The following is a 25,676-nucleotide window of genomic DNA, read 5'->3' as shown; positions in this document are numbered from 1 at the left end:
CCCTCCCTTTCTTCTAGTGGAAACACAATGTAATTAATAATACAAAATATAGCATTAAAATATTGCATCAGATCCAGGTATAAAAACAAAATCAAACTACTATACAACAACAGAATCAGTGAAATTGTTAGTTACACCCAAAAGGCCTGAACAAATAGAAGAGTTTGCTTTTTACCCCACATGGGCTATACTGCTGGGTAAGAGTTCGAAATTCCATGTGCGTTCCATTTCCCCAAATTGGTTAATGTCAGCTGTACATAACTGGCATATAGGGTCTGGGGTTTGGGTGGGTGGTTAGCATATATATTCATGGAGCCTGTCCCAAACTTCCTTGTGGGTGTGTCTTACATATTCTAGTGGAAGAAGTAGCATTGAATTAGACCAGGGGTTGTCCCTACCGCCCACTAGTGGGCATTTCAGGATTCTAGGTGGGCAGTAGGGGGTTCTATGGCACAAGCTGAATCCTTCCATCGAGCACTGGTGGGCAGTAAGGAAATTTTACCATCAAGAAAGATGCATTAGTGGGCGGTAGGTATAAAAAGGTTGACTACCCCTAGATTAGACAAAGGGTAGGGAGAGTGCTGCTCCTCTCACTCCCTGTTTGTGGACTTACTATAGCTATCTGGTTGGTCACTGTAGGAAACAAGAGTGCTAGATTAGATAGGCCTTTGGAAGATCCAACAGAGATCTTCTACTCTGAGGCAGAGAGAACATTTCTTATCAGACTTTTCTTATCTATTCTTTTAAAAAAAACACAACTTCACTTAGGCAGGGGATCAAAACAAATACAATGGACATCTGGAGCCTCTGGTTTCATAGATCAGAGATGGGAAACCTTTGGCCCTCCAGATGTTGTTGGGCAGAGAGAACATTTCTTATCAGACTTTTCTTATCTATTCTTTTAAAAAAACACAACTTCACTTAGGCAGGGGATCAAAACAAATACAATGGACATCTGGAGCCTCTGGTTTCATAGATCAGAGATGGGAAACCTTTGGCCCTCCAGATGTTGTTGGACTCCATCTCCCACCGGCCCCAGCCAGCATCACCAATGCACAGGGATGATGGGAGTTTTAACCCATCAACATATTGAAGGTCGCAGGTTTGTCATATCTGTCATTGGCTGTATGCCATTGAATACACTTGCTGTGTGCAGGGAGCAATAGCTTGGGTGATCCGCTGTCTTCATATCCTGTTTGTGGGCTCCCCAAAGATGTATTTTTGGCCAATGCGGATCCTGGAAGTGATGGATCTTTAATCTAATCTGTCACAGTTCTTCTTATATTATTCTTCAACATGGACTGCTCAGTGTTCTGCGATTCAGCATTGCATACTCAGTAAGTGTGAGGCAAATGATTCAATATTTTGGCAAATGACATTTTTCATTGTGCTTGATTTCTTCTTTTTTTTAAGACGTAGATAAAATCTGCAACCGAAAATAAATGAATGAATGAATGAATGAATGAATAAACACATCTGAAAGTGTCAGATATTAAACATTTAAGGCAGGATTTAAGAACTATAGATGGTAAGGCATCACAAGTACTTTTAGGTGCGATAAAACACAGCGCTTTAACATATATACATGTTGTTTCAGCTTCAGATTGCAACGCATTTCCATTAATATCTCCTACGGACAGGAAGCCCAGCAGAATATTAAGCAGCGCTGCTTCTTTTCCTTCCAAGGAGTTCTGCCATATTAAGTAATACTTAGGCTGCTTGAACCCCTTTTGAACAACTAATGAATGAGAGGGAGGGTCACAGATGCTCAGTCACCATGTGCAGGAAAACTCTGCCATCATCATGCACGTTAAAAGTGTCAGGAGGCACAAACATGGAGCAGCATTAAAATGTGTTTCCCAACACATTTGCAACTGTCTTTGCAGCAACAACATTATTTTCATTCCATGGTGATTTTAGTGTCTTCTGTGCTATTGTTTTACTCATTTTCATGTTAACACCAGCAAGATACAAACAGCAACAAATTATTCTCTGCTGTGTGTGTGTGTGTGTGTGTGTGCGTGCGTGCTGGATGGAGCCTTCCCGTACGAATCTGTTTCATAGGTTCAGAAAGCTGTCATAATCCAACAAGAAAACAGCAGCAACATGAAATACGTAGAAGTCACATAAAGCGGTAATTTTCTTTGATACAGTTAATGTTTTGTGATCTGTACAATAACAAACTGTCAAACCTGGAAAAGCAGCACTCTATTTAGTTTTGTGAATGGTTGCTTCACACGTGGTATTTTTCCTCTCTGTCTTGGCCTCTCAGTCTCAGGGTGGGGGGAGGAATCTACAGCAGCATCAGTGATGTACATTAATCTACTTTGCCAATGAACAGCAAGGGAAGAGTTGCCACCATCATGGGATAAGTGAGCCGTACATACTTGACCTCACTCCCTTGCCTCAAGGGTCCTTAGTGGGTTCTGCTGCCTAGTAGGCAGGGGCCAAAGGATAACATATTAGATGAGAGCAGGAAATGCTTCCTGGATCATTCTGGCACTGCGTGGATACCATGGCTATTTCTGTTTCTGAATGTGACAATACCGTTGAATTTTTGCCAACTTTTTAAAATGCAAGGCCAGACACAATGCATTTGTCAACCATTTAGGAGTAAACTGAATTTTAGTGCATTGCAATGCTTGATTTCAGAGAATGAGCCAGCCAACCTTCTTGCTAACTTTTTCCAGGTGTACATCCAGTTAGCTTTTCTCGAGTTAACTTTACAGTGGGGGGCAGTGAGGGAAAAGCTTTTCTGCACCATTCTAGTTCATCAGTTCATGAAATGACATGGCTCTGCGTGGAGATTTCATCACAGGTGCGCTGTGCAGTATGGATTATGGCAGGGACTCAACACTCCACAGATGTTGAGTCACAGCCATAATTTATACTGCATATGTCTGTAATGAATTCTCTGTGCAGAGTCATGTCATTTCATGAACTGATGAACTAGAACGGTGCGGGAAAATATTTTTGTCAACTTTCTCTGCTTCGAAAGTGTTTGGTCTGCATGGCCCTCAACAAAACCTAGTTTCTGGAAGTGCTCATTATAAACTGAAGTGCTTATGACATAATGCAGAGCCAAGACAAACAGAGCAGTCCCCCCTAAAACCAGTAGGATTTATTCTCAGCCACTAACAAATTGTGATTTTTAAGAAAAAAGAAAAGCGAGGGACTCTACAAGAGCTGGAGAACCATCAAGAAGTCCTTGCACCTTTTTTGTGTGCCATGAGTGTTCATAGACAAGAGTTGTAATCTGCATCATGCCTCAGATGAACTAAGGTTCTTGTCAACACAGGCGTATTCCTCATTAAAATGTGTTAAACATGCTGCAAGATTTGAGTTGAAGGGTGAAAATTCTCCAGTGAGAACTACACATTCAAATGACATGCAGTTGACATACAGACATTCGCAAGTCTGTCCCCTACATATTTCAATCTGGCACATTTGATAATGGCTAGTGGCTGCCACAGAAAAAGTTAGCAGAGCATAACAGTTGACTCTTCAGTCTTGCCCATCACCTGGTATCTGTTCTTTTCAACTGGAGATGGCAGGAATTGAAGATGGCATTCCTTGCATGGAAAACACTTGTTTTGTCATTGATAGGATGACCATATGACCTACTCTGTAGAACACTGTTTGAAGGACTGCCCTGAATCTAGTATAAAGCTGAAGCATAAGAAGAGAGAGCAAAGGGTTGAAGTTGGCCATCCAGAGTTAGCACCTGGACCGCAGATTGAGCTGGCACCGAGGTCACAGCCTTGCCCACTTTGGAGCAGTTGTGCTCTTTTTCTATTTCATTAGAGGAATCATTTCTATATGTGTATCTGTACATATATATTAACATATATTGTGCACATTGGCGTATATTGTGCACATTCTTGGGAAATCAGGGGGGAAGGGAGCTTGTTGCAGCCAGAGAGGGAGACCTTCCTGGGATTCTTCAGCAGTCTCTTGACACTGCCCCCCTCTGCTTCAGCCTTCCAAGTCTGAACTGCTCTCTGTCTCAGTTTCCTTCTGTTCATTAAACCCTCTTGTCCCATCAGTATCCAGCATCTTTTCCCAAGCTTCCCCCTCTGACCTCTCTTCAGTGCCCCACCACCAATTCCCAGGCTCTGAGCCTTCCTCCCCTGGGATCTCCCTTGTGGGGTTCCCTAGCTGGTACCTCCTTCCCTAGCCAGTCCCTGACACCATATCTCCATATGCACAGAGAATAAACCATTTTCCAAAATATATGCTAGATAAAATACAGCGTATTTTTAATAATAATAATAATAATAATAATAATAATAATAATAATAATATCCTGCCCTCCCCAGCCGAAGCTGGGCTCAGTGCAGCTAACAACAGTAAAATAATACAGCATTCTAAAATCAATTCATTATAAAATCATTTCAAATCAAATTGATGGCAACCATTGGGCTAGATTTCTATGAAGAAATTACCAAAGGAGGGGGTCAGGCTGTGCCTTGGCCAAAGGCCTGGTGGAACAGCTCTGTCTTGCGGGTCCTGCGGAAAGATTTCAAGTCCCGCAGGGCCCTAGTCTCTTGTGACAGAGCGTTCCACCAGATCGGGGCCACAGCTGAAAAAGCCCTGGCTCTGGTTGAGGCCTAACCTCTCTGTGACCTGGGACCTCCAAGGTGTTTTTGTTTGCAGACCATAAGGTCCTCCGTGAGACATACCAGAAGAGGCGGTCCCGGAGGTACGAGGGTCCTAGGCCGTATAGGGCTTTAAAGGTTAAAAGGAATACCTTAAACCTGATCCTGTACTCCACCGGGAGCCAGTGCAGCTGGTATAGCACTGGGTGAACATGATCCCGCAGCGAGGACCCCGTAAGTGTGCACAAACACACACACTTTATACACCTATATTTAACATATATACACTCTCACTCTCTCTCTCTCTCTCTGTCCTATCTGTTTATGCTAAAAACAAAAGTGTGGTTTTAACAAGCCTTTTGTTTTATGTTATATCAATATCATTTTTAAGGAAGGTGGAAATTCTTTATTTTCAGGAGCATTTTACGGTTTTGACTGTGGCGGGTCTCAGGAAACTTTCAGTGCTTTGTCCCCTTTTGACATTTAGGGAATAGGTGTGTCCTTCAAAGACGAGCCACTTAATGCTGAGCAAAGTTTGGCATGTAAGTTTGAAAGGAGTGTGAACAATTCCAGGTCACTTTCTGCTGACATTTCTGACACCGAAGCCGAGTTCTATCAAGCGCTGTGACTCCCAGGTCCTCTCGGAATCCTTCAGTTCACCAGCCTCCTTCCTCATTGGCAATGTGCTCCCCCCCCCCCCTAAATCAAAATACTTGCGGTGCTTTGCCATGTGGCATGAACTGGCTTTTCCTCAGGAAGGCAATTATCCTTTGAGGGTTTGGCTGGCCTGAAAAATATTTTGTTTCCAGGCAGGAAGGCTTTCATGCAGTTCCAAAGCCCGAGAACTGTGCTTTGGGAAGTTTGTGGAGGATAGCTTTAACAATTGCTTTCCAAAAAGACGAGGTTGTGGGAAGTCAGTCTTAATGATTTGTTTATTTTGACTGCCGCACCACACCCTAGGTTGGGGCAGGTTGAAGTATGAGAACACATAAAATGCGCCTGTTCAAACACTGAGGTGCACAACAATTTAAGATCAGATTCCCTGGGGAACATGAATTTCCATAATTGTGGAACAACCACTGAGAACACCATGCTCTGTGCCCCTGTTGCCTCAATTTAGTGCATGGGTGATATGACTAAGAAGGCTGCAGGCAGGGTCCAAAGTGCCCTTTAATTCTGTGCAGATGTTTACATACACACATGGGGCTTTACATGGACAGCAGTTTCTCGCACAGGTCTGGCGGAAGCTTTGCTGAGATTCAGGTGTCTAACAAGGGTTAGACACCAGATAGGGAGTGTGCCTTAGTTTAAATTCCCCATTAAATTATGTGTAGTTTAAATTCCAAGAATACTTTACTCACCTGGTGACCTGTTTTTCTGACCCATGAAAACCTACCCCAAAACATATTTGGGTTTTTTTAAACAAACAACTAGACTAAGTAAATTCTTTTTATTCTGCAGAGCTTAGTCCGGTAAATGAATTATACCTAATTTATTTATACTACTCTGCATTTCAACTGAGACAGTTATTATATACAATCAAAGGGGAACCAAATAATCACTGGGTAGAAATTAAAATCAAGCTTCCTAACATCACTTGCCACAAGGTCTTCTGTTTAAGAATGTTAAACACAATCCATTCAACTCTATAATAAATCCATTTACTAATTGTGCTATTTGGATATGGAAAACCTGGCAACCTAAACTTGCAGTTTAATTTCTCTATTAATCCCACCATCATATCATTTAGCTTTTTTCCGGCAATGGAGCGATTTGAACACTGGGAATACAAAAGGTTATACACTATGAGATTTCTGTACCAATAATCAACCTATATCTATTAACAAAATGGAAAAACTCCTTAAAATTATTGCACACGCCTGTCAAATTCTGATGATTGGATAAAGTTTATATTCTTTACTTGGTCATTGTTATATTAACTTATGTGCCACTGCTCATTCTATGTACCTATTTTGCAGTTTTCTTTTTCCTCTTTAAATTTTTGTCTGTTGTTCTAATTGTTATCTCTGTTTTATATACATTATAAAACATATGCGCCAGCTCCTAGGGACTGAGGTAGTCCCCCCCCCGTGTTGTTGTTTTTTTAAGGGGGCCAAGCCCTCTCAATGTTCAGAGGGCATTTGACTTCACCCCTGGCTCCTCGCGACGTTGCATCTGGCCCCCTCAATCAATTCGAAAAGATGGCGTCTCAGTTATAAAGTGAATTAACAAAAATAAATTTTTAAAAGAACAACAACACGTATTTGTTAGTCCTGGAAGGTTGCGCAATACAGTTTCTTCTATCAGTGTTGTCTGAATTTAGAAGAACTATTGTAGGACAAACACAAAACCTGTAAAGGTGGTGGAAGGGGTAAAAATGCAAATTTCAAGTGAGTTAATAGCCACAACACTATAATTCACAGCTCTTGCATGTTTTGAAATGGAAGACTTATTGCAGATTTCTTGTTGGTTTTGAATGATTTATAAGTCTTTACTTGTGGCACAGTGTTGCAATCTATGTTGTCATGGAAATTCTATTGAATTTATAGTTCCATTTATCCAAAACGATTTTCCAGACTTCATTTCATGGTGAATCATATGGTTGTTACTCTGAGTACAAAGCAATTTCGGGGGGTGTTGGGGGGGGGAGAAGTTTCACATTATAGAAAACATAGACACGATAGCAGTTAGTTGCCTTATCAAAATACAAATGAATGTAGCATGCATCTTTTCCCCCCTACTGAATCCACAGCAGCACCTCGTGTGTGCTGAAAATTATAGCTTAAGTTTTTTGTATACACATGCATGAAGTTGTCCTTACATGGAGGCTACTAGGGCAGCTGTCTTAACTAAAGTTTACTATTTCTCCATCCGGCAAATTTGGACATGATATTGACCCAATTTTGTTACAGATAAATGACCTCGAGCTGAGAAATGCCTTGGTTCACGTAGCTTCCTACTCAGTCTTTCCTCGCTTAGTGTTTTGCCCAAACTTTCTCCTGCATTTTTTCTTTGCTTTTAAACCATTCTCCACCAATTTTTGAGGAAGGAAAATTAGGCACTTGAAAATTATGAAAGGGGAGGGGAGAAAAATCAGAGATATTATCATGTGTGGGCAGGGCCGGATTTAGGTTTGATGAGGCCCTAAGCTATTGAAGGTAATGGGGCCCTTTATATGTCCAGCTGTCCTTTGTCAACAACAAATTGTCACTGCTTCTTGTGTTGAAGATATGCTATATGATGATTTGTGGACCTGATAGGTATCTAAAGCCATTTGCACATAACAAAATAGGAGCCTACACAACACAAAACACTGTTGCTGTATGTAGGTTTTATTTTATTAGTTTTTTATCTTATATTTTGGAAATGTACATCCAGGTTTTTTTCCTTTAAATTTTTGGGAGGCCCCCCAAGAGAGTGGGGCCCTAAGCTATAGCTTGTTTAGCTTATACGTAAATCTGTGTAGCATGTGTGCATGGTTTTTGTGGTGCTTATCGTCTGGTCCAGGGTGTTCAGTGGGCGACTGTGAGTGTTCTTTCTTTCACCTACAGATCATTCCCTTTGGTCTGGATTTCCCTTAAAATCAGTGACTACACCAATCTCAGGTGCTTGGTAGCTAGCCTCCCTGGCATTCACAAGCACAAGCAGACAGTGGGGTGGAGCAGTGGTGCTTTCCTGGGTCACTGCTGCTTACTAGAAGGTGGCAGGGAGGCCAGCACTGTTCAAACACACCGCCAGGAGTGTCATATTGACTCCTATGGGTAACAGAATGTTTTGGAGCACAATCCTACAACGGGCCATGAATTCTTAACTGTAGCTGCAATATTAAAGACTAGCAGCATGCATCAGAGTCGAAAGGGGACTAAAAGATTATAAAACCCAGCCCCGTATAACAATGCACGGTTATCTAGGCAACACCTTCCCCATCCTTGATCACAGTGTGTACCCTGCTATCACCTGCCTGTAGAACAGATAGCTTTGAATTAATCAATGTAATTAATCTGTCAGTTCTGCATGATTGGAAAGGGCAAAATATAAAGTCACTTATGAACACATTTTGTTCTCCCATTAACATGTCATTACCGAAGCTGTTCTAATATCTGCCCCACCTGTGACGCTCTCATCACATAGGAAGAACTGGGCCATGAGAGAGGAGCCCACGACTTGGTTCATTCCTGTATCAGCATTCCCAGGATGGTCATTCTCAAGATGAGTGGCGCTGGTATGGAATGAATGACCAATTTTGTATGAGTGGCATGTAAGGTCTAAGATACTGCCCTGACTCTTCTGAGATGAAAGAAAGTTCCTTCAGATGCTCAGGATAGGTTTTGTCTGAACCCACATGTAAACAAATCCCATCCAATGACAACAGTTAGTGTGTTCCACCATCCCACCTGGCTACATCAGAGGTGATACATTAAAAAGTAAGTCTGGTCTACTAACCCAGGTGGCGTCAACTGCCCTTTAGCGTCCTTAGCTTCAAAAATGCCATCTTTAGTAGCTATTCCACCTGATCATTATTACAATTATGTAAGAATTTGCTTGCTTGCTTCTTTCTTCCCTATCCATTTTTCATTTTCTACCTATGCCATTATTTTTAAATTGCAGATTCCCCAGAGTGCATTAGCAGAAAGGTAAAACATAGTAATAAATAAAAACACGTTAAAAGGTGTAGAAAATAACTACTAAAACAATGAAACAACAAAAGTGACGAAAACATTTTCTTATTTTGGAATGATAAATGATGGGGTAATCCTAACCATTAATCCGATCGTTGTTGGAAGTTATGATTTGATGGCAGTCTTCTTCCACTGGACTCTGCTGCCATAGGGACCCTCACTGTCCCTGGTGAAAGTATGGTTCTGTACATGCTAGAGAAGGGCAGAAGAAATACCTTTAACATTGCTCCTTCCTGTGCACATCTGGTAGGATATAAAAATTAGCAACTCTCCCTGCCAATTTCTGAAACCACTGAAGTTTCTGTTCCTCCAAATTTTAGAATGTTATCACTAAGCCCACTAATTTAAAAACCAATGAAGTGTCTGGTCCTCCAGATTTTAGCATTTTATTACTAATAATAGAAGTCACAATACCACAGTGCTAAAGATACTTCAATCCACTAAAATCCAACAAAGTAACAGTGGAAGCAGAATGACCTGCGCAAGAGAACTTCCCCATCTTCTCCTTCCTCCCATGTGCCTTCCACATGCTCCAAATCTACTCTGGAGGGTTGGACGAAGACCCAGAGCAGAGCTGAGGCTGTGGTCCCATTCCACTTGTGCAGTGGCTTCATTGGGGGAAAAACTGGTGGATTTGAGCATGCTGAACTCTGTGGGATTGTGCCTGCAAATCCCGCAAGATCTAATGCAGTTGGCAGATGAGGGTATTCCAACAACCTTTTTTAATTTATTTCAGAAATGGGAATCAGGTTGCAAAGTCATGCTGGTGTTTGTTTGTTTTTCTCACAAGAACAAGTAATCAAATGCACCGTGATAAAACTCTGAATTCCCCAAATATTTTTGCCATGCTTAAAACCTCACAAAGAAATTAGTTACGTGGATATAGAAGCTTTGCATACAATTTGGTTCCAAGCAAGAGATTTCACATCCAGCAGAAAATGGTTGTTGAGAATAATTCCTTCCTACATTGCAGCTGGGAGAGGTAATAATAATTAAAGATTAGTCTGTTCAATAGTTAGCTCCACTGAATCAAAGCAAATCGTTCAGACTACTTTCTTCAGTATTCTGAACTTGGAGTCCTTTTTTTAGCCCTGTATTCTTCCCAAAATATTTTGGCTTTCCAACAGCCTCTTTAATTATTGCCTCTGCAGTTAGCTGACTGATTCATTATAACGTTGGCTGTCTTAGAAGTCTTGCAGCTTTTTAAAACTTAAATTATATGATACCTCTGGATATGTAATAGTGATAATGACAGACTCCCTATAGCTGAAGTACATTGGAATTCCTGATTCCATGTAGATGTTTTCATATTTGGTCAGATAAGGAGAAGGCATATAAAACACAGTATAGCACTTTGCTTCCCTCACTTCCCTGAGTTCTGGGAGGTTCCAGGGTGATCCTTTAGAGTTTCCTTATGAGAAGCAAAAACTGAACAGTTATGTTGCTTGTTTATTAAATTACTTATTTGCCGGTATGTTGAGCAAGGATAAAAGGCTGGCGCTAGAAATGGCAAGTCCAGAAAGAGTGAGAGCCAACATTTTTGTCTAGGCCTTCAACTCTCTAGCCTAGTAGCCACCAGGTAACTCTAACCTTATCACAGTATCACTCTCCCTCAGTGTGATGCAACAGCATTTGAACGAGGAGCTGGCGGTCCAGAATGTCTGGCCATGAGGCAAGGACGATTTACCATGCCACTGCGACTCCAAATTTCTGGCCAATGCTAAAGTAAGCCTCATGTTGGCTGGTGCAGTCTACAAGTCAGGATATGAAACCTCCTCTTAATGTTCCTATGCTTGGAGGGGTGAGTCAATGATAACCTTAAATCTACAGTTATGAGGGCCAGTGCTAAAAAACCTAAAATATAACCCTTTGGGTTGTATTCAGTTCCAGTCCTACTCAGAGTAGAACTCTTGAAATTCATGCCCATGACTAACCAAGGTAGATTAATTTCAACAGGCCTACTCTGTGCATTCTGGTTGGATACAACCCATAGCATATTACACTGGTAAAAAAATGGCTCTCAATCAATGCCCCTTTCCTCACTTACCCAAAAGAATATTGCAAAAATTAATTTCCTTCTAACATTATGAGCAAAGATGGTCTAGAATGCTTTTGGCATCCTACAGACTATGCCAAGCTTACTGAATATTGTTTTCTTCCACATATTGTTTTCTTCTGCATAATATTACAAATATTTTAGACACTTTATTTGAGAATTGTTGTGTTTTAGTTTTCTCTGAATGGGAAGTAAAAATGTAGTTTATGGTCATTACTTGGGATTTTTATTTGTTTCATATAAATGGAGCTCAAGTAATCCAACCTGAAACCAAATTGTTTTGAATTTGAATATCAGTGCATGAATGTATCATGTTGAAAATTGAGTGTTGTCCAAACCTGGAGGCTGTTAATTTGTAAGAGATTGCCAGGGATCTATGAGGTTGGGGATATGAAGGCAAAACAATTAAAATTTATCCTCCAGCTCTTCCAGGCAAATGTATTTTCTGCTGAATTCCCATTGGTGCTTGTCAGGAGATATAAATATAAGGATGGCCCAAGAACGTAGCACAAATTTTTGGTTAGCTAGCAATTCCCTGCCAGTGCCATTTTCAGAATCGTGAGTATCTTTGCTGAAACAATGCACACCTCTGGTTTTCGTAGTTACAGCCCAGCATGTGACCTTACCCTGAGGAAGATGGTTGAAATAAAATCTAATTAAAACCCATTAAGTGGGTTATTTTGAAATATTAGGAAGTGAACAATGTGCTGGTAAGGTTATTGGAAATGATGCTATGATTGTTAAAGTTAACTGAACATGCCTCTTTTTTCATGGGGAGGCTCCAGAGGAGGATTGAGATAGAATATGGCAGCTGTGAAATATTGCAGTGCTCCTGTTTTGCATGTCTTTCAAGAAGTTGAGTTTGAACTCCTGCTCCTGTTCTGGCCTAGATTTGCTGCAGACCAACAGGGGCATTTAGGTATTTAGTACTGGAACTTGCCAAAATGTGTGGCATCTCTTACCAAAGTACCAGAAGAAAAGGAATATGAATGAAGCTCTCTCATGTGGATAGAGGAATGGTATGGAACGGCAGGTGTTGCTCACACTCAAAGCAAGTCAATGCACAGGTGTTGGTTATATAGCACAGAAGGCCAGCCACATGTTGCCACCTATATGTACGGCCCTAATTTGCAGTGCATTTCTCTTAATAAATTAGGATGGCTCCTGCAGGAGAGCAGATGGAGTAAAGCTGTTTCTTGATTGCTTTCATATTTGCGTAAGCAATACATCACCATAGCTCAGCAGTGTGGCTCCATGACAACTAATCTGGCTGGTTTCAGTTTTTACTTGAACATACCGCCTTGTTTTATGCGTGTGTCTTCTGTGTACATAAAAGATATGGAAGAAAAATACGTGATGCCCAGCTGTCTGCAGAGAGCCGATGATCAGGTGCTTGTAAGAGCGGCAGGTATCTTCAAATAGAAGCTTTATTTTTTGAAACCTTGAGGTGTTGTTTTCATAGCCATACTATGCTGATGCATACTTGGATCAGAGGAGGCTGCACATGTCTCTCCCCTGGGGAGCATTCCTCATGTTGCTCAACCAGCGATCATGAGCATGACAGAATATAGAGACTGCAAAAAAGAGGCTGCGGTGTTCTATGCAGTCGCGTGATTCCACCATCTTTAACCTGGTTTCATATGACAGCATGATTAGATGCTACAGTTTACCAGCAAAGAGAGACTTTATGAGTAACTTGGTTGCATACAAGTTGAAACTACTTTTTAAATTGTGTGTGTGTGTGTGTGTGTGTGAGAGAGAGAGAGAGAGAGAGAGAGAGAGAGAAGAGGGAGCGAGTGAGTGAGATCCAGACTTTTCAATTCTGAAAGAGAGAATTTTCTCAAGGTTAACCCAGTGGAATTGTAACGCTTAGTATGGTTCGCGTATCATGGAAAGCCAGCGACTGTTTAGATTACAGCTGAACAGCAAGAAAACCATGCAACACTGGGTCAGGTGTTCATGAATTAATCAGTTTATAGCAATAAGCAGCAATAAAAGCATATTCAGAGCAAATTATACCTCATGCGCTGCCCATCTGCGTTAAACCAGGCGGTCAGTCCTACCCCAGTAGCGGAGAACCAAGGTGGATCAACATCTCAGATCTCTGTTGTTGAAGAACAAGGATTCTTTCCAAAGGTGTTAATGTTTAAATCAGTGTGATACATATGAAAATGTAATTGGAGGCACAGCGAGCAATGCACATTGTTAACCCAAGGCATGGATACACTACCAGGGCATGTGATCCATCTAAGATGCTGATCCAACACCAATACCTTGCTATCCTATATAAAGGAGTGGGGCAGAAAGTCCAGCACTCTGCCTAGAAGGTGGGATCTGCTCCATCTGTTTACACCTCCTTTGGTATCTACAGGACCTTGGTGATAGAGGAGGTGTCTCTGCCCCCTGAGGGACAAAACACCCCCCTCTGGAAAGGCAGGCCTAGACTCTGGGGTAGGTGGTACAATAGGTGCTGTGGGTGTGTCAGAGATAGTATCTGATGGCTGTGGAGAGGGAGGCAGGGTTAGGCAAGAGAGCAGATTGAGGGAATCCTCCCCTCTCTCACACACTTGGACACTTCCCAGGATACTCAGTAATAGGCTTCCCCGGGGCGAGCAGAGACAAGCAGGATCCCTCCCCCAGGTCCCTGGCAAACCATCTATCTGCATCGTCCTGACTTGGCCCCCAATGACTATCAGGTCTCCTCAGACACACATGGTCATGCCTGCTCTTTGGTTCTATAGCAATGAAGAGAATGGAGCCAACCTTATTTGGATTATTATTGTTAAAAAAATGCTTATCTCTATGCTTATCTGGCTTCCTGAATCTCTGACCTGACTCCAGTTCAGACTGGTTTTAAGAGGCAAAACATCCCATGCGGTCCAAATTAAGTGTGTGTAATGGTCAACAGCAATTTGCCCTATTAACAGGAGAAGTTGCTTTCACAGATTTCAGAAGTCATTTTGAGCAAATAATCTTGGTAGGTTTAATAATAAAAATAAAAATAAAATAATTATTATTATTATTATTATTTATATCCCGTCTGGAGGTGACTGTCGCGTGGATCACAGTGGCTAGGGCAGGACGAGAGAGGTAGGGAGCCAACGCTTAGCTTGGTGGAGATGGAAAAATGCCGCCTTTGTTATAGCTGCAATCTGCACCTCCATGGAAAGGGAGGTGTCGAAGATTACACCCAAACTCTTAACGGACGGTGCTGGCACTAATTGCGCCCCCACAAGAGATGGGAGTTGCCCCCCCAATCCCATATCGTCCCGTCCCAGCCACAGGACCTCTGTCTTCGAAGGATTTAGCTTCAACCGGCTCCCACGTCACCATCCAGCCACAGCTTCCAAACATCTGGTCAGTGTGTCTGGGGCCGAGTCAGGATGGCCATCCATCAACAGATAGAGTTGGGTGTCATTGGCATACTGATGGCAACCCAGCCCAAAACTCTGAACAAGCTGGGCGAGGGGGCGCATAAAGATGTTGAAAAGCCTCAGGGAGAGTATCGCACCCTGAGGTACTCCACACACCAAGGAGTGGCGCGATGACAATTCCCCCCCCCCCAGCGCCACCCTCTTTTAGCCATCTTAGTCACCCCAGATATGAGCTTGGCACACTTATTTGCATTTTCTGTATGTTGCAACAAATATAACTATCTTTTATGCATTTGCAAAATCATCCGAGTTGTGGCTAGTTACTTAATTCCTGCTGAGGCACCTCAAGAAAATGGCCATTGTGCCCTTGACCACAAATTAGTCAATTTATTCTTACTTTACTGTCTTACCTGAAATCCAGCATGTAGACCATCTTCCAGCACATGGAGGTTTTCCATTCCCAACCTTCCTCTGACTTTGCCTTTCCCACTTACATCCATGCTCTCTCACCCTAGGAACTTGTTCCAGCCATCGGGGTTGGGGGTTCAGACATCACAGAGCCAAAGATTTCGTCTTGGTCCTCCCTGGTCTACACACAATGCATTATTCATTGTCCCACCCTGGAGTCAATTTTGCAGCAAAATAAAATTCTTTCCATTTTTCCACAGATGCAGATTTATTTCTACAATCCTGATGATTTTGACAGCTTTGGGACAGCGGTCCAAGAGAAAAGAATAATAGGAGCCATGGCTGTGTTTTTTCAGGTAAGTTGCTCATTGACCCAAACTCTGTGAAGCCAAGAGGTGGCAAAGTTTTCCCTCCTCACACCTCCTTTCTTTATCATTACTGTTGTTGTTGTTATTCATTGAATTGGTTCTGCTTTAATGGATGCATCTGTTTTCTCATTCACACCTGTCTAAATGAAGGATATTTTCTATTGTCTGCTGTGTGATTTAAAATGTAAATAAGTGTGTTTAGAAACATAATGGAAATCTTTGCATGAATTATTCTGATTTTTATAGCTGCTTGACTGGTGCACAGATTGGAGAACACATTTATCATAGAACTTACCTTGCTATTGAAGCATGTTGCTCAGGTTCTTGAAATATTAACGGGCCTCTTAGGCTGGAAGAAAACTTTAAATTCAGATGCAACTTGCCAGCATATTAATCAATATCCTCAGTTTTCCTGCCCTCCCTCCCTCCCCAATCTCTCTCCCTCTCTCTCCCTCCCTCCCTCCCTCCCTCTCTCTCTCTCTCTCTCTCTCTCTTTACTGTAGTAGCATCTTATTATAAATTGTCATGGCAACTAAATATCTCAAGGAAATCAGGTTTTCCAAGTCAGTGGATTTATGGAGCCCCTTTTTATAAAATGCTTTTTGAAAGAATGTGAATGTTCAGTTAGCTCATTTACAGGTTCAGCACACCTGAGGACTTGCGGTACTTTACAGGGGCCGCTGCTTATGATGGCTGACAGGTCAAGTCAAATTGAAGGGCTGTTCAGCTTCTTTGTCTCATTATATAGGAGAAATGGTTTTCCTTTTCTGAGTAAAGGATAAATTAAGGTGAAAGTGACAGTACAACCTTCTTCCGATAGGCTATCGCAAATTCAGGTGCACATAAGCTATGCCTTTCAGTGGAACACGTCTCAAACAATACTCAAACTTTTGGGGAAAACACCGGTCTTTTCTTAGTCATTGTGTGGTGTGGAGGAGTGTGGTGGAGTCTCCTTCTTTGGAGGTCTTTAAGCAGAGGCTTGACAACCATATGTCAGGAGTGCTCTGATGGTGTTTCCTGCTTGGCAGGGGGTTGGACTCGATGGCCCTTGTGGTCTATTCCAACTCTATGATTCTATGATTGTATTTGTTTTTACATTCTGCACTGCCTTAAGGGCTCGATTTCTTTTTACCACAATTGATAAAATACCAACATCTAGCCCAAATCAGTAAATATGCTTGATAGAAATAATTTTCTAAAAGTTCTTCTGTTTTATATGGCAAGATGGTTTTCTGCTGAAAGATCATTGGAAGATCAGCCATTAAGGGCATCTTTCTCTGCTTGTCAGTGTTTTCACTGCTTGGCTTGACCTACCTTGGAGATTGTAGTGGCATAGTAGGAAAGAGACTTTCTTTCTTAGGAGCATAGGGTTAAGTCTAACCCTTAGAGTGAGCTCTTCTCATGCAATGGAACCCCACCCCACATGCCCTCTGCACCACCACCTAATCTGCTCCAGATGATTGCAGGGAACCCAGAGCAGATTTGAATAAGGTATGTGGGGGAAGGAGATGTAGGGGATGTTCTGATACATGACCAAAAGTTGGATACAACCTATAGGTAACACTATAAGTTATACTAGGAATGGGATTGTATTTTTTGTCAGTTGTGCTATGAAGCTAAACAAAAATCACTTTTATTACTGCTTTTTGAACCGGGCATTATTTTACTTTTGTAGGTGTGCTTTCTGTCTCTGACTTGATACTCACTTTGGTTATAATGTTGTTTTCTATTCATTTCCATTCATTTGGAAAAAGATAGTTTTAAAAATAAACCACTTGACATTAAACCAAGTGTTTCAACAGCTAGGAAGGTAATTGGCCAAATTAATTCAGTCAGAGATACCAGAGACAGAAAGGTGAAAATATTGTACTTTGTGAAACTTGCCTCCACAGTTATATATGTCTATAGACATTTATAAGGTGTAAAAAAAAAAAAGCACATAGCAGCAGAGATTTCATGGAGTCAGTTTGTGATGGCAGGTGGTTAAGAGATTTTCATATTTGTTATCTTCTGCTACCTGATATACATGTAGCGTCTATTTTATTTCCAGAAGAAGTTGTCTTTTATTTAAAGTCATGAATGTGTCTTTTAAAGACACAGTTGAACTGTGTTTTTATCTTAATAGAGCTTAGGAGCAATAATAAAAAGGAGCAGTGCTCTAAAATGTGTTGTAGGAAAAGATTTGTTGTGAGTCTTGGTCGATATAAATTGATTAGACACATGAACTCAGGTAGGGTGTGTTTTTGCTACTGCTGGTTTTATTCGTGTTTGATCATTTTTCCTTGTGTTCTGTTGTATTTTAATATATTTTTTGACGTACAATGCCTCAGGAGAGTTTGCTTTTAAAGGTGTCCTGTATCACTGTTAAATAGGTAGCAGAAGTTGTGGGTGGGGGCTGGAGAATGCTGTGCTCCCTTGCATAGTGATGGGGCAGGGTGAGGCACATAGTCAATGGAGTTCCAGATTGGTGGCATTGGTTTTCCAGATGCTTCCACCATCAACGTGGAGTATCACCATCTTCTTTCACCTGGAAAGCGTAGGTTTCTAAGTTCAGTAAAACCATAAAGGTTATTTGTAGCACGCCTTTCAGCAATGTCAGGCCTTGTTATACAATCTAAAACCTTCTGGTGTGGTTTAGTTGCAGATCCAAAGATCTTACCCATCCATATGTGTGAGCCCTATAAATAAGTAAGCATGAACTATATTTTGTTTCTATAGTCCCCTCCACATTCTCGTGTGTGTGTGTGTGTGTGTGTGAGAGAGAGAGAGAGAGAGTGAGTGAGTGAGTGAGAGAGAGAGAGAGAGAGAGAAACAAGTGGGGTTCTGGTTTGAGCTAGCTTTCTGCAGATAGGAAGAATAAACAAGAATTTTTAAAAAATGAGAGGATACTCATGTATTTTGTTTACTGTTTATTTTATGTATAGCCCATATGTACAAATAAACAGTTTAATAAAACCAATAGTCAACAAAACTGGAGTAGTGAGATGCAGTGGGTTTTTCTGGGGGGACGCAGGGGGACGCATACCCCTAAACATTTTGTGAATCTAAGTTTGGCCTCATTGAGGGGCAGTATTTCAATATGAGTAGGAAAATGAGAGTACCCCTAAACATTTTTTAGGGAAGAGGGGAAAAAGCATTGGTGAGATGCATTATTATACCTTCTTTCCCAGTCTCTATACATACACACTCGTCTTCTGATGGATTTATCTGTAAGCCACTGTAAGACCCAATCTTGGCTGAAAAGCACATCCACCAACTGTGGATCATGGAGTGGATAGGAGACTTTGAATATTACTATCGTATCTAGGCTACCAACAGAGGATATCAAGATCCATGTACTATGCACCAATTGGCTAAGGTGCATGCCTGAGACTTACAACATAGGAAATGATGACTTAGAATAGAATAGTTCTGGAAATCTGGGAAACAAATTATAATCGCCTCAACTATGGGGCAATTCTGGTCTCAGTGTTCTATTGTTGGAGACGCTATACTGTGTGTCATATTAGCCAGACATAGCCAACTTCTCGTTCCTCCCACTTGCCAGAATTGGAGTTTTGGGGGGTCAGGATTTGGCCTAGTGGCTGGATCCAGTTCTACACTCCTACCTCTCACTACTATGAAAAGGCTGCTTTATGGACTTGGATTTGTACTGTTATACTTTCACAATACCCACACAGCATGTGAATATCCTCCTCATCACCTGTCTACTGAGTCTATGGATATATGATTCCATATCACGGCTCTGTTTTACTACTTGGCTTAAAAGTTTAGTTTGGTTGTGGTTTTTTTAAAGTAAAAACTAGTGGAAACTAAATCTGCAAAGTGGGGGTGGGGTGGGGGAATTAAGTGACCAGTGTTTAGAGTTTCAAATATCACAAAGCTTTGAAAGTCATGCTGAATATCAGAATATATTTCCCTGAGTTCCTGTAGGCTATTTCTATGCTCCATTTGGTTTCCATTGTGGTTGTAATCTCTGCTGCATATTGCATGCTGAAGCATCTCACTGTGAGTGGGAGTTAGTGAACCATGTCTTAGGAAGACCTCATGAAATAAAAAGGTTTCTCCCTAAGCTATTACAGGTTGAATGCTCCTTTTAACCTTGTTTTATGCAGCATTACGGAAATATTCTTACTATTACTGAGATTTCACTGTAATCTCTGCCTGGACACCTCTAAATTAAAAAAGAAGTCCCCCTCACCCTACCCCGTGGACTTGCTGCTTTTATACCCCTTTGCATACAAAAATACAAGGCATCGGAGCACCAGTAATTCAGAGCTATTAATAACAATTAGTGCCAGACATAGTTTACCCTGTACATTTTTTTAAACATGTCATTGTGAGACCTTGTTAATACAGTGGCCTCTTACACATCACCGAAAAGGACATTGATTAGCATAGTATCTGCATATGCTAATTTATACATATCGATACAGGTGCCGAAATAATCATTAGAATTTAAAGAGGAATGCAGTTTATTTCTTTCCATACTGAGGAACAGTGGCGTAGCATGGGTTGTCAGCACCCGGGGCAAGGCAAGTAATTTGCGCCCCCTAACCCGTGGATTTGCGCCCCCTAACCCTAACCCCCAGATGTTGCACCCGGTGCGGCTGGCCCCCCCTGCACCCCCCACGCTACGCCACTGCTGAGGAAGATTACCAGGTGCTGTTGATGGGCAATTGCAAGGCTTCTGCTCTCCTTTGAGTTTTTTTACCTTTAATCTTGGACAACACAGCTCTTCAAAAAGAAGGTTCCTTCAGATAAGAATTGTTCTCTGTAAAATAGGACACTACACTGGTACCTAAGGTTAAGTACTTAATTCGTTCCAGAGGTCCGTTCTTAACCTGAAACTGTTCTTAACCTGAAGCACCACTTTAGCTAATGGGGCCTCCCGTTGCCGCCGTGCCGCCAGAGCACGATTTCTGTTCTCATCCTGAAGCAAAGTTCTTAACCTGAAGCACTATTTCTGGGTTAGCGGAGTCTGTAACCTGAAGCGTATGTAACCTGAAACATATGTAACCCGAGGTACCACTATATAGCCTCCCCACAGATTGCCATTCAGCCTTAGGCAGAAGAGCTGCAGAAAGGGGATCCCTTCTAAGGAATAGGTTCTACTGTACAACTGCTCTTATTGTCGAAATATTTCTCCTAATGCTCAAGCAGAATTTTACCCACTTGTAACTTGAGCCAACTTTAGACCTGCCCCCTTGAGCAGCAGAGAACGTTATCTTAGCAATTGTTAACAGTGTCATTTAAGTGGCACCACATGGCAAGAGAGAAGGCCGAGGCAGAGAAAAAATTGCCTTGCCTAAACCCACGTTCTTTGCCACTACTGCTCTCTCTCAACTCTTTAGCAATAGCTGCAAATCTTTTCTTTATATTTATATTCTATATTTAGTGTTACATTGTACCATGTAATTATTGGTGGCACTTTTAAAAATTAAGAACCCTCAGGGTTGGTTTTTTTGTTGGTTTTTGTTGGGTCTTGTTTAATAATTTAGCGTTAGCTATATTAAAGTATTCTTACTCAGTTCATTAGGTTTCAAGGACAATTGGCAACAGCCAGTACATTGGGATTGAAATGAGTGAAATAAAAAGATATTATTGCACCCTTATTTTGTTAGCAATGAGTGCATATCCCACCGTTCAGCCCTTAGAAGGGCCTGTGAGGTGGCTTGCAGTTTTATAAAGAAAGGCAGACGTTGATATTTACAATTACAATTTAAAAAAACAGAGCCATGAAACGTATGGGCAATCAGAGAGCTTTGCGGCACATTAAAAGAGTCAACCATTTTGTTATGGCAGAATTTTGCTCAGTTGGTCCCTTCATGGTTTGTCTGCCTGCTTGTGTGAAGGGAAGAGGAAAGCAGGGGTGTTCGGGCTGCATACACTAGCACACAACTAATTCACATTGTGGCTCACTAAACCATACAGTGGTGCCTCGCAAGACGAAATTAATTCGTTCCGCAAGTTTTTTCTTCTTGCGAGTTTGTCGTTTTGCGAAGCATGGTTTCCCATAGGAATGCATTGAAAATCAATCAATGCGTTCCTATGGAGACCGTCCGGGGACAGAGGGGAAGCGCCGCGCGCCTTCCCCTCTGTCCCCGGACCTGTTTTAAAGCAAGGGAAGGGGCAGCGGGGAGAATCGCTTCTCCCCGTTGCCGCCCCTTGGTTCAAAAGGGGTCTGGGGAGAGAGGGGAAGGCGCGCGCGCCTTCCCTTCTGTCCCCAGAGATTGTGGGGCTGGCAACGGGGAGAAGCGATCTTCTCCCCGCCGCCCCTTGCTTCAAAAGAGGTTCGGGGACAGCGGGGAAGACACACTGCGCTTCCCCGCTATTCCCGGAGCTTGCGGGCAAGCTTCGTTTTGCGAAGCAAGCCCATAGGGAAATGCGTCTTGCGAAGCGGCTAAGAAAACGAAAAACGCCTTCATCTAGCGAGTTTTTCGTCTTCTGAGGCGTTCGTCTTGCGGGGTACCACTGTACTTTAAGGCTTAGTGCTACATGCAAATGGTGGCGATACTGGGCAAGATATCTTGTAGGACCCCTGGTATAAGGCAGGTTCCTAGGTTCCCCCAATTAGTTTTGTAAAAAAAGAGAAGAAGCTCTTGTACTAGTTTCCAAGCTGCTTTTAGAATTTGAGAGGCATGTAAACAGTCGCTTCGGGGGTTCTGAGTGGCAACTTCTTGGGTAAAATTCAATTGTGGATTGTGACTGTGGACTATATTTTTAAATGTTCTCTGAATATTCCACTCAGAAATGTCACTTCCAGCAGCTGTCAGTACCGCTGACCTGATGAATGAATAAAATTACAAGGTTAAATATAAAGAAAAATCTGTACAGCTGCATGCTGCATGTGTCCGTAGGTGCTTAGCTTACTTTGTTTCAGAATGTGGTTACACACTCCAAGCGGCAATTTTATCAAAATAGCTCTGCAGGGGCTTCGCTGCCTCTCCTCAAGGATTTCAGCCAACCTTCTTTTTCAGCTTGGAAGTAAAAGAATGTTTTGATCTCAAATCCTGTGAACTATGAACAAGGTGTAAATATTAAAATTTACATCACATATGAATTTTGTTATTTAACGGCCATTTCTAGAACACATTTAGGCTTATGTTTAATATTCATGCCAAGCTCAGGTAGGTGGCTGTTCAACTGGAGTTCGATTCATTGTCTTCTTCTTCTTTGGCGATCACTCGTAGCCAAGATTGTCTTCCATAAACACGGTTTTAATAGTGAGTCTGTAAGTGACTGTGGAGGCCATTTTTGGATCCACACGCCCTTCCACAGTGGGGACATTGTAGTTCAGGCTAGACAAGGCAGATTGGAATTTGGCTCGTAAGTGAGGTCACACAAACCCCTCCATACAGTTGGGCAGAGTCTCTTTCACTGAGGAGCTCCACCCATGTACATCTATATTGGCTTAGAACTTCTTCCAAAGCCCGTTGAATCTATGGATGTTGGGAAAGTGTGGTGGCAGTGGGTTGGGCTAGATTACACAGTGCACTCCACACATTCTTTCAACATCTGGATGCGATCTTGTGAACCCTTCTTCTACAAGTGATTTGTTCATTAATACGGTTGCACATGTTTCATCACCTCAAGTGTTTTCAAGTTCTTCTCATTTATCTTCACAGCACATTTGATGTCACGTAGGAGTCTTCAGCCTGAATCAGTCTTGACAACATTGAGCTTGGTGGACTAATGGTCTGGTGTGCTATAAGACAAGTCTCTTGTTCTTTTATTCCTTCCTCACTCAGGTGGAAAGGTAGAGACTTAACCATGGCCAAGCTAAGGCTAAACAAGCAGCAGAGGTGTTGTTTTAAATAAAGGAGCCATGCTTTTAAAGACAGTTAAGCAGGAAGCAGCTTTGTAGCAAAATTTCATTTCAAGTATGAAGCCTTAGAGAAGAACATTCACCTCAGAGGAATGTACAGATAGAAGAGCCTTCTTGACGCTGTTTACTAAACTTTTTTATAATTTTACTGACTTTCTCTTGTCACAATTCCCCTTTACGTTTACAGGATTCTAGACTGTAAGTTTCCATATTTTGCCCTCAGTTTAGGCCAGGGTTTCCCAAACTTGGGTCTCCAGCTGTTTTTGGACTACAGCTACCATCATCCCTAGCTAACAGGACCAGTAGTCAGGGATGATGGGAACTGTAGTTCGAAAACAGCTGGACACCCAAGTTTGAGAAACGCTGGTTTAGGCCATTATAAACCCCACGTAGGCATGTCTAAGTCTGATAATATCTTTATCTGCTGTCACCATAAAGTCTTGAACCTGTGTCCTTTAGCTGAGAGTCTGGTTCTGTGGTGTTTGGGGATGGGAATTTCTTTACCATGCAGCATTTAAAAGTGGCAGGGCTCAGCAGGGTCTTTTTCAACCATTCTCCTAAAAATTGTACCACTCTACCTACTTTTTTGGGGATGCGGGTGGCGCTGTGGGTTAAACCACAGAGCCTAGGACTTGCCAATCAGAAGGTCGGCTGTTCGAATCCCTGCGATGGGGTGAGCTACCGTTGCTCGGTCCCTGCTCCTGCTCACCTAGCCATTCGAAAGCACGTCAAAGTGCAAGTAGATAAATAGGTACCGCTCCCGCGGGAAGGTAAACAGCGTTTCCGTGCGCTGTTCTGGTTCACCAGAAGCGGCTTAGTTATGCTGGCCACATGACCCGGAAGCTGTACGCCGGCTCTCTCAGCCTATAGAGCGAGATGAGCGCCACAACCCCAGAGTCGGCCACGACTGGATGTAATGGTCAGGGGTCCGTTTACCTTTACCTACTTTTTGGAAGATAGGGGTGCCTGGTGTGCTCTGTCCCATGGGGTCACGAAGAGTCGGAAACGACTAAACAACTAAACAACAGCAACCTACTTTTATCCTGCTGAGGAATTTATGTAGTTGCCATGATCAGATAGTCCAGTAAGCATCTGGAAATACATGACCCAGGACAGAGTAGGAACAGAGAGGAATGAATAAATATTAGGAAAGGGGTGTTGGGTTAGGCAGAGTTCAAAATCAAAGCATAGAAGGCATAATGGAGGGGAGCAAGCAGACTGCAGCCACAATATCAGTAACTGATTGCTGATATCAGGAAACCATGAAGTTTATTTAGGGCAGCGTTCTCCAACCTGGAGCCCTCCAAATATTTTGAAATCTAGGGCATCCATTCCAACTGGCTGTAGAAGATTGACCAAAGGACTACTGTAGAAAATGCTACTTGTAATGAAATGCTACCTTGGAAGAAAAGAGGGCTGTGTTGTTCCCTTTCCTTTCTAACCTGATGGACAGATGCTTCAGCCTGAGGATGGACCTGCATGTGACATGTAGTTTCATGATTTTGAGGTGGGGGCTTGTTTATGCAGTGCTGCCCCTGCGGCTGTAGTTTGACCTTGGAAACCAGAACAGAGTGAGAAGGGCTTTTGAACTCTCCCTCCCTTCCTGAAAATTACAGCAAAGGGAGAGAGTGAGTAAGTGAGTGAGCGAGAAAGAGATGCTTTAACACCTTCTAGGTAAAATATACCAGTACTGTACACATATCTCTTTCTAATGCACTTTAGCAGTCTCCTGACCTCAAGCCATGACTTAGTTCAGTGGCATCCAGTATCGAGACTCCAGAGAAATGGTTGATGGTGGAACATTGTTGACGTATATAATAATTATGTTTGTGTAGTTAGGCAAGCAAGAGTGCTGAGTGGTGTCCGAGAAAACTTGAGTTGCTAGTTTGATCATGTGTGTGTGTGTGTGTGTGTGTGTGTGTGTGTGTGTGTATACACATGTATACACACACACACACACACACACACCTTGTTTTGTTTATTCTTTTCTGCCTGTGCTCTGCCAGCAGGCATTCGGAGTCCTTGGATCATGATGGCAGCAACCTGCTGTGTTCTGAACTTTTCTATCCACAGGTTGACTGTGTGGTGTAAGAAGATAACATTCTATAAGTGCACATTTAGAGCTCCCTTTTGTGGTATGAACAGTTGCATGGTAAATTTCAGTACAGCACGGGAACATGAAAACTCAGACCTTGGCTGCGTTGTCTCAAAAACGTAATATCACGATTTGAAATCCCGTTGTGGAGTGAGACTCTTAATGCCTGTTGAATGCACAATATCAGAACACACACCTGTGCAGATGGAGATTTATCATAATGTCAGTTCTTTCCTTTCATTGGGTTATTTAATAAATTTATATATCCTC

General features: G+C 42.2%; 1 protein-coding gene across 8 annotated transcripts in view; it reads left to right on the top strand.

The window, feature by feature from the left end:
• The window catches only part of PTPRG (protein tyrosine phosphatase receptor type G), a 536,428-nt gene that overhangs the window by 340,734 nt on the left and 170,018 nt on the right, over positions 1-25,676 (top strand). For all 8 annotated transcript variants that reach the window (XM_083491124.1, XM_083491123.1, XM_083491119.1 and 5 more), the window contains exon 5: positions 15,376-15,471. In XM_083491124.1, coding sequence (XP_083347250.1) covers positions 15,376-15,471 — 96 coding nt within the window. The remainder of the gene's footprint in view (positions 1-15,375; positions 15,472-25,676) is intronic.

The sequence above is a fragment of the Podarcis liolepis genome, assembly GCF_965112155.1.
Source record: "Podarcis liolepis genome assembly, chromosome: 2".
Lineage (NCBI taxonomy): Eukaryota > Metazoa > Chordata > Lepidosauria > Squamata > Lacertidae > Podarcis > Podarcis liolepis.
The sequence above is the reverse complement of the archived record's forward strand: the minus strand, read 5'-3'. Positions and strand labels throughout refer to the sequence as shown.